The sequence below is a fragment of the Penicillium hordei genome, assembly GCF_028827395.1.
Source record: "Penicillium hordei strain IBT 12815 chromosome Unknown utg000006l_segment0_segment0, whole genome shotgun sequence".
Lineage (NCBI taxonomy): Eukaryota > Fungi > Ascomycota > Eurotiomycetes > Eurotiales > Aspergillaceae > Penicillium > Penicillium hordei.
In genome coordinates, this window is record NW_026623147.1 from 1,893,080 (window position 1) to 1,909,810 (window position 16,731).

The window sequence follows — 16,731 nt, forward strand, 5'->3', positions numbered from 1 at the left end:
AAACTGGTGCGCCCACCTACACTCTTCCATTGTGTTTCAGACACTAATGCCAAGATACACTAGTCTAAAATAGCACTAGAGCCGGAACATCAATATTCCTGCATTATTCGTGATACAGTACTGTACTCTACTTAAACTACAATACATCGTTCCGTACTTGTATCCGTAATCGATAATCACTGGAACCTTCTATACTGAAGCAAATAGTTTAAACATATGAGCCAGAGAGAGCCCTGCCGACCGGTTGATGAAATCAACCTTTTACTGTATTCCTTTCTATTCGTTATTCTCTCTGTGTTCCCGACATAGCAGGCGATACCGGTCGCTACTGTACTACTACTTACTACCACTACTATTGTAAACAGATAATTCAAGCGAGTAAGATATCCAGATTCTCAGCCATCCTTTGAGCAGTTCTGACTAGATTACAGACTCGATGAGATACCAGGTTTGTCGTTGGCTTGCTCAGCGATAACTGCCTGCGATTTGGAAAGTTCTTGCGATAAGATCATGATTTCCTGAGTCTGCTCCTCAATTGTACGCCGTTGTCTCTGAACGAATTCGGAAAGGTACTCAATTTCACCTTTCGCGCGTTGAAGGTTCAGGAGGAGGCCCGGTGCGGCTACTCCGTAGACCCCAGGCAGTCCCGCAGCCAAGTAATCGACTGCAGGGGCAAGCCCTTCTAAAGCAGTGGCCGTGCCTTTGAGAGCGGCGCTTAGTAAAGGGTATAAAGGTCCCTCTTGCCCCTTGGTTGGTAAGCATCTAGTGCCCTGATAGGGTCGACCCGAATTTTGCCACATTCGATCGATCTGTGAGCCCCAAGCTTCCGTATCAGCGGATGGCACGAAGTCGGCATTAAAAGAAGGCATGATTGGAATAATCTCTACAGTTGTTTATAGCTCTCGCACCTACGCGACACTTGTGCGTTTCTATAGCGGGGTGAAACTGGTGTAATTGGACTCACCTCGGGAAGACACTGAGTGGTGAACATAAAACCTTAAGCATACATCGATGCAAATTGAGCAAACATGGCAGCCCTTGAAAGGGCAATCTGTCAACAGTTCCACTCTCCACGACACAAAAATGATTGGTTGTGGGAGCATTTTGACTTCGCCTCACTTTTTAACCCCGCTCTCCACTCCTGAACTAGAGCATTTCATTCCCCAAACTTAGGCCGTATAAGGAATCTGTTTGTCTCATGTTCAGAGAAATTCATAGGGTATTCGATCTTCAAACTTAAACGTTCTTTTTTCTCATCATGGCAGCCAGGTCCTTACTATCCCATGGCGATTACACGGTCGGATGGATATGCGCTTTACCCTTGGAGATGGCAGCCGCAAAGCTGCTGTTAGACTCCATACACCCGAGTCTACCACGGCCGCCGAAAGACCAAAATACGTACATTCTGGGAAATATCGGGGATCACAAAATTGTTATTGCCTGTTTACCAATCGGTGCTTATGGAAATGTATCAGCTGCTACAGTAGCGATGCAGTTGCTCTCCACTTTCCACTCTATCCGGTTCGGTCTAATGGTCAGTATCGGTGGAGGGGTACCAACCAGCAACGCAGATATTCGACTAGGCGACATTGTGGTGAGCCAGCCAGCGGACACATCTGGAGGCGTGATTCAATACGATCTTGGCAAAGCGTTAAGTGGTGGTCAATTCCAGCGAATAGGGATGCTGAATCGGCCACCTAAGGTCCTGCTGACTGCCCTCGCTACACTCCAAGCTCACCACTTCACCGCAGACAGTCGAGTCTTTGAATTCATATCCGAAATCCAAGCCAAAATAAAATCGCGGACGGCTGCGAATTTTGCACGACCGACTAAGGGCGACTTTTTATACCAAACTGAATATGACCATAGAGCATCAGCTACGTGCGTCGATTGTGATAAGTCAAAACTGATTCTACGGCCTTCTCGGGATCATGAAGAGCCAGTGATTCACTATGGACTGGTGGCATCTGGAAATCAAGTAGTGAAAGATGGCAAACAGAGAGATCAGCTAGCTCAGGAGCTAGGAGTGTGCTGTGTGGAAATGGAAGCGGCCGGGCTTATGAATGACTTTCCTTGCTTAGTCATCCGGGGCATTTTGCGACTATGCTGACTCACACAAGAACAAGGAATGGCAAGGATATGCGGCAGCAGTGGCAGCAGCCTATGCTAAGGACCTTGTTTTAATGGTTCCAATCGACCAGATTGAGACTACTCCAACAGCACGAAATACTCTAGCAGACTCTGGTAAGAGTTTCTAAATCTAAATTCGTGGCACTCCTTAGTTGTCTGATATGAATTGATGACTAAATCAAGCTTTCCGTGTATAGTCCACCGCTTCAACATCCCCCTGGACCTTACCGCAGTTCCTGTGATTGAGGAATTTATAGGGCGACAAAACGAGCTAGATAATCTATGGCAGTATCTCCAACCAACAAATTCGTCATCGCGGAAAGTTGCAATCCTTCATGGGCTTAAAAACACAGCTAGCGATTCGCTTCGCGCGAGATCGTAAAGATGATTTTACGGCTATCTTCTGGCTTAGTGGCAAGGATCGAGATACGCTCTTACAATTGTTAAGCTTTGCCTTAAACCGACTACCAGGACAGGGTTGGGATAGGGAGGCGACTAATGAAGGAGAGGTAGAGCAACGAGCCAGACATATGCTACGGTGGCTAGCATTGGAGGGCAACTCGCGCTGGCTGATCATTTTTGACAACATCGATCAATACTCCCCTTTTAATAGCGCTGCTGATAAGGGATACGATATTGCGGAATTTTTCCCCAAAGCAGACCATCGCTCTATCCTTATCACTTCTCGACTTCAAACTCTGAGTGAGCTAGGGAAGTCTTTCCCAGCTCACAGGCTTGACTCTCATAACTCAATTGCATTACTCCTACAAAGCAGTGGTTTATTAGCAAGAAACACCACCAGCAAATTTGATGTCAATCCAGGTACTAAACCACATCCAAAAAAGACGTTACAGATAATACTAATATATATAGATCTCCTTACTCTTACCAATCGTCTAGATGGACTACCTTTGGCCATTGTCATCGCCGGGGCTTTTATGCGGGAAACTGGAACCAGCATCACTAAGTACTTGCAGTACTACCAAGAAGCTTGGTCTAAGCTACAGCGGCAATCGAATCCTGGACGTCAGTACCAGCAAGGCAATATGCTACAAACATGGATGATCTCATATCGAGAAATCCAGAGGCGTGACCCAAGGGCAGCAGACCTTCTACTGCTACTTGCCTGCTTCGATAATCGTGATATTTGGTTCGAGTTATTAGAAAATGCGTCTAATAGCTCCGAAGTTCCAGATTGGCTCGAAAGAGCCATCTCAAGTGAACTTGGGTTTAGAGATTGCGTGAGACCGTTGATAGAATTCTCTCTTGTTTACACAAAGCAACAAAAGGGAAGCTATGCGATGCATCCTGTGGTACAGGATTGGTGCGTCCACATAGCCAGCACAGATAAAAGTGTGGATTCCCTCCAGCTTGATGAACTAGCACTCGTATGTGTTGGATACTCGGTCCCTAATGCAAGTGAACGCGATTATACGAGGCTAGAGCAACGGCTTATTCCACACGCGATTGCCGTACGCAATAGACAGTACTCTGCCGACAATCTTTCCATTTTGGGAGGGTTTCATGGACTTGGCAATCTCTACTCTGATAAAGGGAAGGTGAAAGAGGCAGAGGAGATGTACCAGCGAGCACTGGCAGGCTATGAGAAGGCCCTCGGCCCAGATCATACATCCACTCTTATAACAGTCAACAACCTTGGCAATCTCTACTCTAATCAAGGGAAGCTGAAAGAGGCAGAGGAGATGTACCAGCGAGCACTGGCAGGGTATGAGAAGGCCTTCGGCCCAGATCATACATCCACTCTAGATTCAGTCAACAACCTTGGCAGTCTCTACTCTGATCAAGGGAAGCTGAAAGAGGCAGAGGAGATCTACCAGCCAGCACTGCCAAACAATGAGAAGGTCGCACATCTCAATGCAAGTACGGCACGGCGGGCTATTAAGAAATTCGCTTTATTGTTTAAATAATAAGACTGCAAGAATTGCATGCCTGTAATGCAATTCGGAAAAATGGCTACATCACTGCAGTTTATCTTCTGTATGACTTAAACAGGATCATAATATCACAGCGTCAACGTAAAGAAGGCTACGGCGAAATCATTGGTATAACCGAAGCCTGAATATATCTATCCTGTGGACGGACGATGCACGAAAGATACTATTAATTTACTCAGAGTCCCGTGCGGTAGATGATACCTGTTTAATGGTTAACCTGGTATGTTTTAGATCTGTACTACTAAATGTATAGATACCCAAGTTGGTAATTTACTTGTTCCGAGTCATACCATCCACGCTTGAAACAGACATTGAAATATAACTTTAATCAAATATGGATTAGCGTATCATGTGATTAGGGTTCAAAAGAGCTTCTGTGTGTTGTTCGACATGGAAGGCGGTAGCGGTCGGCACTGTAGACGTACATATACTGCGAAACCGGTGCAACCGCCTCCACTCTTCCAGTAACTCTCAAGAGAGACTAGAATATATTAGGAATAGTCCCGAAACATCAATATTCCTGTATCAGTCTCGATACCATGATCCACTTTCATTGAATACTGTGCCTTGTTTCGTAAACAGTATTGGCGACCCTACGTAACTAGAATTTTCCATTGAGATGCAAAAATGTCAAACACTGGATCTGGGGATTGTCTCGAGAACCTACAAGATCCAGCTTGAGATATCGATCAACTACAAAGAGACAGTGGACCTGTTTTCTTCACATTCTTCAGAACAGACTGAGAGAGGAAAGTCATCGGTGGCCACACGAATGCTCGCTGACCGAGATTCTCAGATTGAAGCTAAGCAGGTCTAAGGCCAACGTTGCGTCTGACGCCACATGGATCGTGTTATGTGATGTTCGGGCCTCCATATCGCCTTGAAAGATAATATTGCTAGCAAGATCTGGGAAAAGGGCCCTCATGAAATATGTAGAGTAAGGTGGAGTTCTCGAGACCCATGCTGATGTCCCTGACAATTTTCGCGAGAGGGTAGATTCAAACAGATCGTCATCTCGGAATCGGAAAGCCTTAGCGTATATTGACAACCAGCAGTGTCCAGTTCGCAACTGCGTTAGTAAGTAGACTCGGTTTCTAGGCAGAGATCCGTAGAGCCGTCTCGTGTACTTAGCCGGCAGTGTGTTGTCAATCTGGCGCAAGTGGCCGCCGGTCTTCGACTCTTTCCACTCTCTTTCCCATTGAGCGTGAATTCCCTGCCTGATGTGTGCCCTCTCGCGTGATAGCAAAGAGCAGAACGGGTGTGTTTTGCCCGGTATGGCTGCCTCCTTGGCCAGCAGATCGGCGGTTTCATTTCCGGGAATTGAGCAGTGTCCGGGTATCCATTGTAGTCGAATCGATGTGCCGTGGGTCTCGGTGTTTCTGGCCGCTTGTAGAATGGCATGGATGATCTGTTGTCCCGATTTGTTCCCTGGGTTCTGGATGGCTTGCAGTGCCGACATGCTGTCGCTGAGGGTAGTGGCAGATCTCACTCGCATGTGAGCTGTTCTCCAGTGTCGGAGAGCGACCCTATTGATGATATTGATGGAGTACAGGATCCCAATCAGCTCGGCGGCGTGTACGGACCATCGGTCCATGGGTCCGACCCGAATTCGTATGCTGTCTGTTGTTTCCAGTGATTCGTTGAGCATGGCGGCTGCGACGCCCAGATGACCTTGTCGTCCCGAGGCGTCCGAGTATACCACGATATCCGAAGTTGACCGCGCAGCCTCGGCTCTTTCTCCGGTGATTCGGTGAGAGACTGTCCGGTGCTGATGCGGACGCAGTTCTTGTCTTTGTCGTTCTGTCGGTGGTTCTCCTGGGGTTGTAGTTTGTCTCTACCGAATGCAACGGCCGCCCAGGAGCGTGCTGGAGATGGTGCGTTCAGCTCGTTTAACTGCGTCCGTAGTGCCTGAACTTCCCCCTGTAACTTCTCGTTCTGAGCTTGGAGCTCATTCTGGCTATGTCTCACTCCTCTCAGTTCGGCCCGAGTGGCTTGTATGAGGGTGGTTTGCTCGTCGATAGTGTGTTGCAGGTGTTCGATAATATGCTGAATCTCTTTGGTTGTCACCCGTCCGCTGCTGGTTCCGGTGTTGGTCGATTCCAGGGATACCGGGGCTGCGTGGGTGTGTTCGTTTTCCACTCGTACACGTATTCTAATCCGGACTGCGGTCGTTGGTTCAAGGTTTTCCGGTTCGTCGATCCTTGTTCCTTTCTGCGTGTTTGTGGTTTCCTCTGTCGATGAAGATGGCTGGCGATGAAACGCTTGGAGCTTTTCTATTAATCGGCGCTGATCCGTTTCACGACATTCATCAAGTGCATCGAATATGCAAATCCTCTTCCATGATATGTCGGCTGATGTTGCCGCTATCAAGATCCGCCAAAGCTCGTCAACTTCTTGTCGGAGCGACCCCCCATTCTTTTCCCAGGTCGGAATGGCATGTGTCAAGAGGTCAGACTGCTGGCTGAAGAGCTGATGAAGTACCGAACATAGTGCCGTAGCAAGATTGTTTTGTTCATCATTGTCTTTAAAGAAAAAGTAACATATTCTCACATTTGGATGGGAGGTCTCTGAGTAATCATCGATTATTGATCTGGCTAAGACAGACTTGCCACAGCCTGGGTCAGCCGACACCTAGAGAAGGTTGTTGCAGTTGCTCTCCCACCAACGGATGTAGTCAGAGCTCTAGAAAGCCCATCGACAGGTTCCCTCAGCTTGTTTAGGGTTTATGTTCTTTTGCTCCGCATAGTTGACGACCTTGAACAGTTGGTAACGGCGCTGTTGATTCGTTAAGACTCTTGCTTTCTGTTCACTAAAGTGTCGTTCGTTTTGACTGTATGCTTGATCTAAGCGATGTTGGATGCCTTTCAGTTCCTCTAAGTAATGCCTAAGTCAATATTTGCTGACAAGATTATCCTCTCCTCGGCTTCAATTCTGTTGAGAGGAATTCTCTGTAGGAGATCCTTCGTATATGCAGCTGCCACCATAGCTGCATACCCTTGCCACTCTTTGTTCTTGTGTGAGTCCGAATAGTCACAGATACCACGGATGACTAGACATGGGAAAGTATTCATCAGCCCAGCGGCTTCCATTTCGAAACAGAGAACGTCTTTCTCCGCGGCAAGCCGATCTCGGATATAAGCATCCTTCATTAGCTGATTGCCAGAAGCAATCAGGCCATAGTAAATGGCAGGGTCATCTTCGTCGTCAGCGCGCTCGCTTCGTAATACCAACGTGGAAGGATCAACCGCATACATAGCACAGTCAGCTTGGTGATGGATAACTTCGGGGAGAAACAGCCTATCCGTGATTGGTTCTGGCCGTTTGTACTTCCGACGAAGTCTCATGTTCTTCCTAAAAATGCCGTTGATGGCCTCCTCAAGCTGATGCCCTTTTCTCTCGTATTGAGTTCGGATACCCGTCATTGCAGCGCGTAAAATAGCTAGTGGCTGGTTCAAGAACTGTGTGCTGAAAACTTTGGTCCTGGATCGACTTGCCAAAATCGTATTGGAACACACCACTCTCGCCATCGCGAGGCGCACTAACCACAACATCGCCCAGCCGAATATCATGGCTCTCGCTTGGTACACCCCCGCCAATCCCGACCATGAGGCCGATCCTAATGTTGTGAAAACTGTTGAGCATGTTTGTCGCTACACTAGCCGCGGAAGCTGTTCCATATTCACCATCGGGCAAGACAGCGATGACAACGTTGTGTTCGCCCATCCTGCCTAACGTATAGTCGTTGGTATCGTTTGGCGACACAAAGCTCGGTTTGTCGTGCTCTTTATTGAGGAATTCTTGTGCGGCAATGTATTCCACGGGTAAGGCGCAAATCCAGCCCAGTATACCCCGCAGGATCTGACATGGCTTCCACGCGAGAGAAAAAAGCCTGAAAATCAGTTACCCGCGTGACCTTTCGAAAGTCCTGATGTCTGTGTGTAATAGAGGCCTAACTCAAGGGGACAACATATGTCACTATGAGCAAAGGAGAGCGGAGGAGGCTTGGGAGAAGGATAGAAGCCCTGTAAGACAGGGGGAAAATGTTTGCCAACCGGGGAGGCTCAGCCTCATGATGAACGCGACGTGCAGCAGCGGGCGGTTAGAGAAACGACGCTATTGGCAGGAGCCGTCTTCTCCATCCTACCGAAGCAAAGAAATGCCAAGATCAGCCTTGGAATGCACCCATCTTGTCCAATATATTTTGTGAGGCAGTTGACGATTGTTGGTAGAGATATCTTGACTTCGATGACGTCCCATTCCTGGGGAAGTCTGTTCTGCGATATTGGCAACGGGGCGCGCGGCACCGGAACCCCCTCAAGGCCAAGTTTGGTCGACCCACTTCCACCGAAAGGGGCACTAATAACAAATCAACACCGCCTTGACCTCCCGAGGGAGGTCACGTGTTGTCTAACGAGATGGAAATACCATGATCCGCACCATCAAACCAGAATATCATATGATACTATCGGGGACAAGGACTCACTATTCTGTGATTTAGGTAAACATCAGCATCTAATCTTCGAATCATGAGGGCGGTCATAACTCTGCGTCCTTGGCCTAGGTCAAGACCGCACGTAACAGCGGAAATAAAAAAACTCTTCGAATTAGATGCAAGGGGAAAAATGATTTTACGGTGAACATAATCTTGAAATTTATTAGTTGATGTGGCTCAACGGACAATTATCCATGGAAGCAGTGACTTGAGGGCGGCAACTATCGATGGATCTTTTCTAGCCAGTCGCCTTGCGAGAAAATAATCGGTCACGTGCATTATGCAATATTGAGCAAATTCCAACCAAAAACCAGGCCTTACAATGCTGAGCTCATTTGAATTGGTACAGTCACTACGCAAAAGTTTTAACACCCCCTTTGGCCCCACCTATATACCGCCTTCTATTATAGTATACACCGCCCTATATTACGCGCTAATGAAGCTCAACTATGGCGCGTATATCTCGCGTTTTTCTACCTCTCTCTGCTCTCTCTCTCTGTGCTCTCTCTCTCTCTCTGCTCTCTCTCTCTCTAGCAATGCCTGCTAGATCTGAGCTCACCCCGGCTCTCAGAGAGAGGATATGTGAGCTTCACTCGGCTGTCCACTGGGGGTATAAGCGTATTCACAACCGGTATCCATGGATTTCTCTCTCTACAATCCGGTATACGATTAAAAAAGAGCACGAACGGCGTGCTGGTGTCACAAAACCTCGCTCTGGTCGACCAAAGAAGCTTGATGCTACCGACAAAGTACGTCTTTTGGATGCTATCTCGAACAATCCACGTATTACCTACGAAGACCTTCTTACTGAGGTATCTCATAAAGTGAAAATTGACTCAATTCGACGTCTTTTGAATGCCGAAAACCTCCGGAAATGGAGATGTAGCTGGAGGCCTTATTTAACTGAGGAAGCTGCACTTAAACGACTCCGTTGGGCTTTCCGTTACCGACACTTTACTCCTAAGGATTGGGCCCGTGTTTTTTGGTCTGATGAGTGTACGGTTGAGCGTGGGATTGGTGTTCGTCGAGAATGGACCTTTGTACGTCCAAGAGACCAGCCGAAGGAAGGACAATGTCAAGGGTTACCACACCGAGGCAAGCAAGTTAAGCAGATGTTTTGGGCTGCTTTTTCGGGAGCTATGCGTCGAACAGGGCTTATCCCGCTCTTTGGGAATCCTGATGCTGAGCGTACTGGTATTACTGGCTTTGTTATTGAAGAGTTATACCGCCGGATTCTACCTACTTTAGTATTAAATGAAGGGGCTATTTTTCAGCATGATAATGCTCCTATACATACTGCGTATGTTGTTCGGGATGCCTTACGTGAGATGAATATTGAGGTTATGGAATGGCCACCACACTCGCCTGATTTAAATCCAATTGAAAACCTCTGGGCGTTGTTGAAAGCCAAGATATATGAGCTTCGGCCTGATCTTATATATATGCGGAACAATGACACAACAAAGGAGATACTGGTGGCTACGGCGCAGCAGGCATGGGATGAATTAGATCTAGATCATCTAAAGCATCTCTCTGAGACTATGCCGAACAGGGTGGAGGCTATTATTGAGAGCCAGGGGTGGTATACGCCGTACTAGATAGATAGTTTGAATTCATGGAGTTTTATACCGGCAGAAAATTATATAATATAGGGGGTGTGGGGCCAGGGGTGTTAAAACTTTTGCGGAGTCACTGTAATTTCACTGTAAATTACAACTCGATACATTCAGGAGGGATTTTTTCATTGATACCAACTGTTGATGTGAAAGGTTACAGACCGAGCAAGAGGAAAACATTTTCATCGGCGCTGCAGGCCCGGCTACTAAGTGATTCTGTAGTCTAGAGGCACCGGTAAAGACAAAGAAAAGCGGGTTTCGCTGTCCGAGACTGTGGAGCGCCACGGCTTACAAATTATGCCAGTTTCTTTGTTCAGGTGTGCGAGGAATACGTCACACATCGCAAACCACCGTGACGCGAGTCATGATGCTTTTATTTCTTTGTTTGAAGCAAGGAACAGTTCCGCCGGGCTCTCGGAGTTCGTTCCATGCTACGACCCTTCTTTGTCTGCTGAAAGTATGAAACGGATTCCAGCAGTCCTACCCACAAATAAACAGGGGTATGCATTGCGATATAGCACAATCAAGTGAAACCACGGTGGACATTGGCGCCAGAAGAGCTGGACAACCCGCGAAGTATAAATATACTCTAAATATTCCTCCCGATATCGAAACCCAAACGTCCCAAATCCTCTCGGGCTCATCCAAACTCAAAAAGGATCAAGATATTGCTGCTTCTTCCATTATGCCCCACAACTCTAGTGTTATGTTGAACTCGGCATCCACTAGAGCACCGGCACAGAGTTCCAATACTCGTGAGCAAAGATCACTGGCCCATAACGTATGATACGCAAGGCTATGAAGCTAATCTGTGACGACAGCCCAGCAGATGTTGCGCCGGTCTTTGATCACGACTAGAGCAGTCATGGCAAAGTTACTGCCATACTATTTTATGTATTCTCTTGCGATCAGATATATCGAGGAGCAAAGTGAGTCTTTCTGAGGAGCTTGAGAAGAGAGAACAATTTGCTTATCGCTCCATTTTTATACTAGAATCCTCTACCAGACGCGAGTTAGATTTTCCCCCATATCCATGGTGGGAGGAACCGCAGTGTATTCTCGATGCCGATAGCTTTATATCTGACATCGAAGAATCAGTCAAGGACCAGCCTGAGACCGATGGATGGTTGCTGGAGCGAGGCGAACAAGATTCTTTGTTAGACCCGCACGAGCATGACGATGTTGTCGTTGCGCAGCGATTTATATCAGCTGTGGAAGACTGGCTTCACAGAGAAGTGAAATACCCGGATGAAGTGAGCCTAGTTGACGGAGATATGGACCCTTGAGTGTCCAGAAATCATTTCCTTGAGATGAAGGTGAATTTACCTCCGACTGTATCACTGTATCTACAATATTTGTCTAGAATGTCAACGAGATAAATGGGCATGTTGATGTTGATGCTAATAGGAAGAAGATGGATCAGCCGGTTGCGATGGTGTTGACAGTTCATGTCTTTATTCATTTGATTTGTTGCTCCTGTTAATTTACAGTGATATTCGAAATCAGCCTTCTCTTTGTTCCTCGGGCTCCACCCAAACCGCACTAGTCTAGATTAAGATATCTTTCCGCCAGCCTTGGATCTGCTGATATACCTTCGACGAGCTCGCGTAAATTATAGTTAGATTACATACCTTTTTTAAAATACGACAGTGTAATATGATCTCAAAGCTGCGGCTGGCGTTGATGGATCATACGGCGGCCGTGATGCAAGCTTCTTTGAAATACGAGACGGGCGACTCTCAGTTCAACTCCGTGCTGCTATTCATATAGAAAATGAAAAGTTCTCCGACGATATGAGGCAGCATGGCAAAAATCGAAAAATCGTCTCATCGGACCACCGAGATGTCGGCAAAGACAAAGGTGGACAACATTTCGTGACGAAAGAAGGGATGCTTGACTGGATTCGATATGTATGACTTTATGCTTCTAGATAACTTTCAATCAATCATATCTAATCAATGTAGGTATATGATCAAACGAGGGGCTAGGAGTTACCGGGTAACTACAACCAAGCTCTCCTGGCGGAGTTATTTCATGTGCAATCATTGCGATGGGCTGGAATTGCTCGAGAACATATCTTTGTCGTCTCCAAGATCGTTTTTCAGTTCGTAAATGCCGCGCTGGCTTACGCTATAAAAGATGGGAAGGTTCGTGGAAATATCGGGAGCCTAGTGAGCACTACATTGGAGGCAAATGTTGAAGCCGCGGAACACGAACTAGAAAGAATACTTCAAGACGAGACTCGACAGCCAATCACGTACAATCATCATTATACGGACAATCTCCAGAATTCGAGAATCGAAGCCTCGAAGAGCCTTATTGAGGGTTCTATACGTGATGCGATCCGAAATGATTAGGACGGTACTCTCTACTTGCAGAAAACAGAAAAAGACTATGTTAGATTGTTGTCATCCCTCAAAAAGCGTATCATCGTCGATATGAAGGAGCAAGTATGTTCTAAAGCAAAGACTGACTTAACTACTTATTACAAGGTCAGTTTTCGGCTTTTTTGAGTGGAAATCGCTCTGACATCTTATCTACTAGGTTGCACGTAAAACATTCGTGGATAATGTCTGTCGTTAAGTCATTGAGCGATATATCCTAGCCCGGCTGGCTGAGGCGTTAAGTCCTATGACTGTTGGCTTGTATTCGGAAGAGGAGCTTATCAACTTGGCGATTGAGTCTCCGCAATTTGAATACCAGTTACACACAGGAATGCCAGCTCAACTCTTTTCGACGGGCACTCAACCGAAACCAACTTGACAAATACCTACACAGCTTGCCTCGTGATCTAGATGAAACCTACGAACGCATGCTTTTTGACATCGATGAAACATATGTTGAGGATGTACGACGTATATTGACCGTCCTTAGTTTCGCTATCCGACCCCTCACTGTTAGTGAGTTGATCGACGCTCATGCAATGGAACTTGGTGAATCTCCGTATCTCGATCGTGATGGCAGATCCTATGAGCAAGATGATCTTGTTTATATCTGCCTTGGACTTATAGAGATAGTGGAAACCGACAATGATGATGGACAAACGATCTCGACTGCTCGCATCGCTCATTTCTCCGTCCAAGAGTATCTTCAATCAGATCGTATCCGACGGCAGAAAGCGGAAGGATTTGCTATTGATATTGGATCTGCAAACACAGAACTGGCGCAAATCTGCCTGGCCTATCTTTTACATCCAACGCTTTCTGGGGGCATCTTGGATAAGGTGAAGCTTCGGGATTTCCCACTTGCTCAGTTCGCTGCCATACATTGGTATCACTATTATCAACTATCCCAAGAGGGGAAGTTGAAAGCTGAGAAGCTCCTGTTGAGAATTTTCCAGAACGAGACAAATTCCTTCGTGACCTGGGCTAGGTTACATGCGATTGATCTTCCATGGAAAAGAGATGTCAGCTTTGAGAGACGCGTGGATGAAATTTCTTCGCCTATACATATCGAATCCAGTCAAGCATCCCTTCTTTCGTCACGAAATGTTGTCCACCTTTGTCTATGAGTGGTTGTAATTTTACCACTTATCTAAATAGAGACTATACCTGTCGACCCGAGAAACAAAGTGTGTGTGCCTGAGGTGTAAACTGATTTCGAATTATACTGTAGTGACTTTGTATTATTTTACTAATAAAGTGTAGGCTTGACAAAAGCAGCTCCGCAATTTTACAGAGTTTGAGCAGCTCTCCCATAGTACTGATGAATGAATGAATGTCATGGGCAACTGAGGTAGGAGTGAATCTTGTCAAGTACCGTACTTTAAGTAACGTGGATTTTCTAGAATTTGAGCATATAATTTGAGGAAGACTAGAGCGCCGCGACTGGTCTCAATTCATTCCTATCTTCAATTTAGGAAACATATTTACGAACGGTCTTCCAAGTCTCCCAACAACTTCACAATTTCCGATTTATGCCATTTCTGTGCCCACTCTAAAGCGGTGTCGCCATTCGCATCCTTCACGCCAGTGTCTGCTCCAAGATGGATCAGAAGACGGATCGCTTTTAAAACAGGCAAAGCATGGCCAGGGACGCCTCAAGGACAGTGTGGCTTCCAGGAATCAACTGAATTCTTTCCAATACCCATCAGCGAGATGTTCCTGTATATGCGCCAGGCTAAATCAAAGACGGTCGCGGGTCTTCTGGCTTGATTTTCCACATGTCACTTTTTATGAACTTGATTGACTAAGCTTAAAATTGCTCATTCCTATTTCTGGAACGGCTCTACCAAAACCTTTCCGGGCTGCCAACAACCAGATGGACGGCTAACCCAAAACAATTTCGACGGTTCCGCGCGGAACCGTCGAAATTGTTTTGGGTTAGTGGGTTAGTGGGTCAGTGCTCTGTCATGTGCCATGCAACTTAAAGAACTGCTGCATTGGTCCCTCTCTTTTCAGGAAGATATCCCCGCCTTTCACTTTCATCCTTAAACCTACCATGGCTCACCAAGGAAAAAAAGGCCAAGGCCAATCCCGTTCAAAGAGACTCACAAACGGCGAAGTTATTAATTTCTTGAAGACTCTTCCGGAAGGCGGCTCCTTTGGCCATTTAGAAGAGAGTCAAGATGATTACCAGGACGATAATCAGGATGGGCGTGAGTTCCTTCGACATTTATATGTTTCTCTCCGTGGCCTGTTTAGTGCTACCACGACCTCTTCTCGCGCGAACCACACCAGAATCTCGGATATCAAAGAACTTAAAGTTCTTCCAAGCTTGCAAGATAAATTTCCACAATTCAACGAGGACCCTTTGAAGTTTTGGAAAAGACACGACACAACGCTAGAGCCGTACAATAGGCACGTAGCCTTGCACAGGACAAAACTTTTCCTTGAAAATGCGGCTCAACTTGATTCCAAATTTCAGGAACAGGAGATACTTCGCAGATTTGTATCTGTCGGGGCTTGGAAGCTCTTCCAAAGAGCAATTCCGACATCGGGAAAGCGCGTCATGAAGACGAGTTTGAAACGATTCCTGGACCATGTGGGCATATCGTATTCAGAAAGAGTTGACAGCAGTACTAAGGCATACGAGGACATCATTCGTCGTGGACAGAGATGCGAACATTTCTGCCTGGAACTTGCTCTCGGAAAACCAAGCGATGAGAATATGGAGCAGAGTAGCACCAGAGTTGAAGCTGCGGCAAATCAAGCAAACAGATATGAGATCTTTGGACCCTTATTCTTCTCTTCAATTCCCGGCGCAATGTAAGCACCGATATAGACTCACTACCTACCTTTGCTTACAGATTCAGATTTGATGACAAATCTAAGCTTGTGGGGGACGAATACAAAAACAGCATACACCATCTTAAGCGTATGGATATTTTGGAGGCATCTAAAAAGTCAAATGCTACAGATACGACAAAAGCATTGCTCGACTTCCATCAAACGTTCTTTTGGGTCAATGAAGAGGCACCCTCCTCAAAGAAGAGGAGGCCCGGCGGAGAAGGCCACGAAACCGCCTATAGAAAACGAAGCAGACGCTCCTCCATCGTCAAATCTATTCACCATATTACTCAGGGAGCAGAATATTCTTTCGCCAAAGCCGCGGGAGAAGAGATTTTCCGGTCTAATATTACGACATTTGACCCAATTCCTAAGAGGCAGGGTTTAGAGACCAGGGCATTATGTGAAGGTCAAACAGCCTCACCGGCAACTCGCCAACAAGGAGAGCAAGAAGTCGGCTTTATTCATGGTGCAGAAGCCCAGTCTCGACCCGAGATGCTACATTTGGCTGCATACTCCGGAAGCTCCATGGAATGTGTCCTGCCAGAATCTGCACAATCTCAAATAACGCACTTCGATGCTACTGCGCTGGATGTCGTTACTCTTTCCCACATCACTTGTCCAGAATTCTTTGACGCTACTACTCTCGATTTTGTCGGCCCATTTCTCGAGGCGGCCGAGCTCGACTTTGTCGACCCGGAACCACCTGTGTTCGTAAATCCATTTTCTTAACAGAATCATCTGTGTTCATAAATCAATTCTCTTCAGTCAAAAATTTCGCACGATCCGAATTAATTATAGCAGGATGTCGCTTAAGAGTTTCTTTCATCGACTAATTTCTGTTTCCATACTAGATATAAGACATCTCCCCCGGCGAGCTCCACGTGAGCTTTCTTCAAGATGCACACCTTCTTCCCGCCTATAAGGGGATATGTGTGCTTTCCCACTTTGACGTTACAGCCGTCACTAGGAGAAATCGGAATGAGCTCTCCAACCCCAAGCCCAAGCTCCCAACCTGAGTGACGTGTCCTAAATGTAGCAACGCGGAAATTCTGCGATCATCAGAGCTAGATTCCCCTGATGGAAAACAGAAAGAAGAACGCACCTGGGCGAGTCTCTTTTGAATCTGTCGAAGATTTGTTTCTGGGCATTGTTCGACTAGTTTGAGGCCAGCAACTTCGTTCCACTGCGCTTGTGGATTCGCCTTCAGCCATTCTTCCAAATCTGCCACAACCGTTTGTTCATGGCAGTCAAGGTCTTTCTGAATAATTCCGTCGCTGTCGGGCGCGTTCATGTGTAGGTATTGATGA

At 46.6% G+C, this 16,731-nt stretch overlaps 7 protein-coding genes across 7 annotated transcripts; 4 read left to right on the forward strand and 3 right to left on the reverse strand.

Annotated features, from left to right (window-relative positions):
* Positions 1–425: 425 nt before the first annotated feature.
* On the reverse strand, positions 426–869 carry N7537_011399 (uncharacterized protein; the record flags this gene model as incomplete). Its single annotated transcript, XM_056902453.1, has 1 exon — positions 426–869. One exon carries the CDS (start codon positions 867–869, stop codon positions 426–428), a length of 444 nt encoding a protein of 147 aa, XP_056747740.1.
* Positions 870–1,258: 389 nt separating this feature from the next.
* On the forward strand, positions 1,259–4,058 carry N7537_011400 (uncharacterized protein; the record flags this gene model as incomplete). Its single annotated transcript, XM_056902454.1, has 5 exons — positions 1,259–2,026; positions 2,121–2,244; positions 2,328–2,508; positions 2,579–2,952; positions 3,004–4,058. The coding sequence occupies 5 exons, from the start codon at positions 1,259–1,261 to the stop codon at positions 4,056–4,058; spliced, it is 2,502 nt and encodes an 833-aa protein (XP_056747741.1).
* Positions 4,059–5,645: 1,587 nt separating this feature from the next.
* Positions 5,646–6,664, reverse strand: N7537_011401 (uncharacterized protein; the record flags this gene model as incomplete). Its single annotated transcript, XM_056902455.1, has 2 exons — positions 5,646–6,546; positions 6,636–6,664. 2 exons carry the CDS (start codon positions 6,662–6,664, stop codon positions 5,646–5,648), a joined length of 930 nt encoding a protein of 309 aa, XP_056747742.1.
* Positions 6,665–9,113: 2,449 nt separating this feature from the next.
* Positions 9,114–10,175, forward strand: N7537_011402 (uncharacterized protein; the record flags this gene model as incomplete). Its single annotated transcript, XM_056902456.1, has 1 exon — positions 9,114–10,175. One exon carries the CDS (start codon positions 9,114–9,116, stop codon positions 10,173–10,175), a length of 1,062 nt encoding a protein of 353 aa, XP_056747743.1.
* Positions 10,176–10,878: 703 nt separating this feature from the next.
* Positions 10,879–11,479, forward strand: N7537_011403 (uncharacterized protein; the record flags this gene model as incomplete). The annotated part of the gene is made up of 3 exons (XM_056902457.1): positions 10,879–10,974; positions 11,023–11,122; positions 11,187–11,479. The coding sequence occupies 3 exons, from the start codon at positions 10,879–10,881 to the stop codon at positions 11,477–11,479; spliced, it is 489 nt and encodes a 162-aa protein (XP_056747744.1).
* Positions 11,480–12,631: 1,152 nt separating this feature from the next.
* Positions 12,632–13,704, forward strand: N7537_011404 (uncharacterized protein; the record flags this gene model as incomplete). Its single annotated transcript, XM_056902458.1, has 2 exons — positions 12,632–12,643; positions 12,907–13,704. 2 exons carry the CDS (start codon positions 12,632–12,634, stop codon positions 13,702–13,704), a joined length of 810 nt encoding a protein of 269 aa, XP_056747745.1.
* Positions 13,705–15,579: 1,875 nt separating this feature from the next.
* N7537_011405 (uncharacterized protein) lies at positions 15,580–16,715 on the reverse strand (the record flags this gene model as incomplete). The annotated part of the gene is made up of 4 exons (XM_056902459.1): positions 15,580–15,657; positions 15,995–16,162; positions 16,273–16,473; positions 16,527–16,715. 4 exons carry the CDS (start codon positions 16,713–16,715, stop codon positions 15,580–15,582), a joined length of 636 nt encoding a protein of 211 aa, XP_056747746.1.
* Between the last annotated feature and the right edge of the window lie 16 nt (positions 16,716–16,731).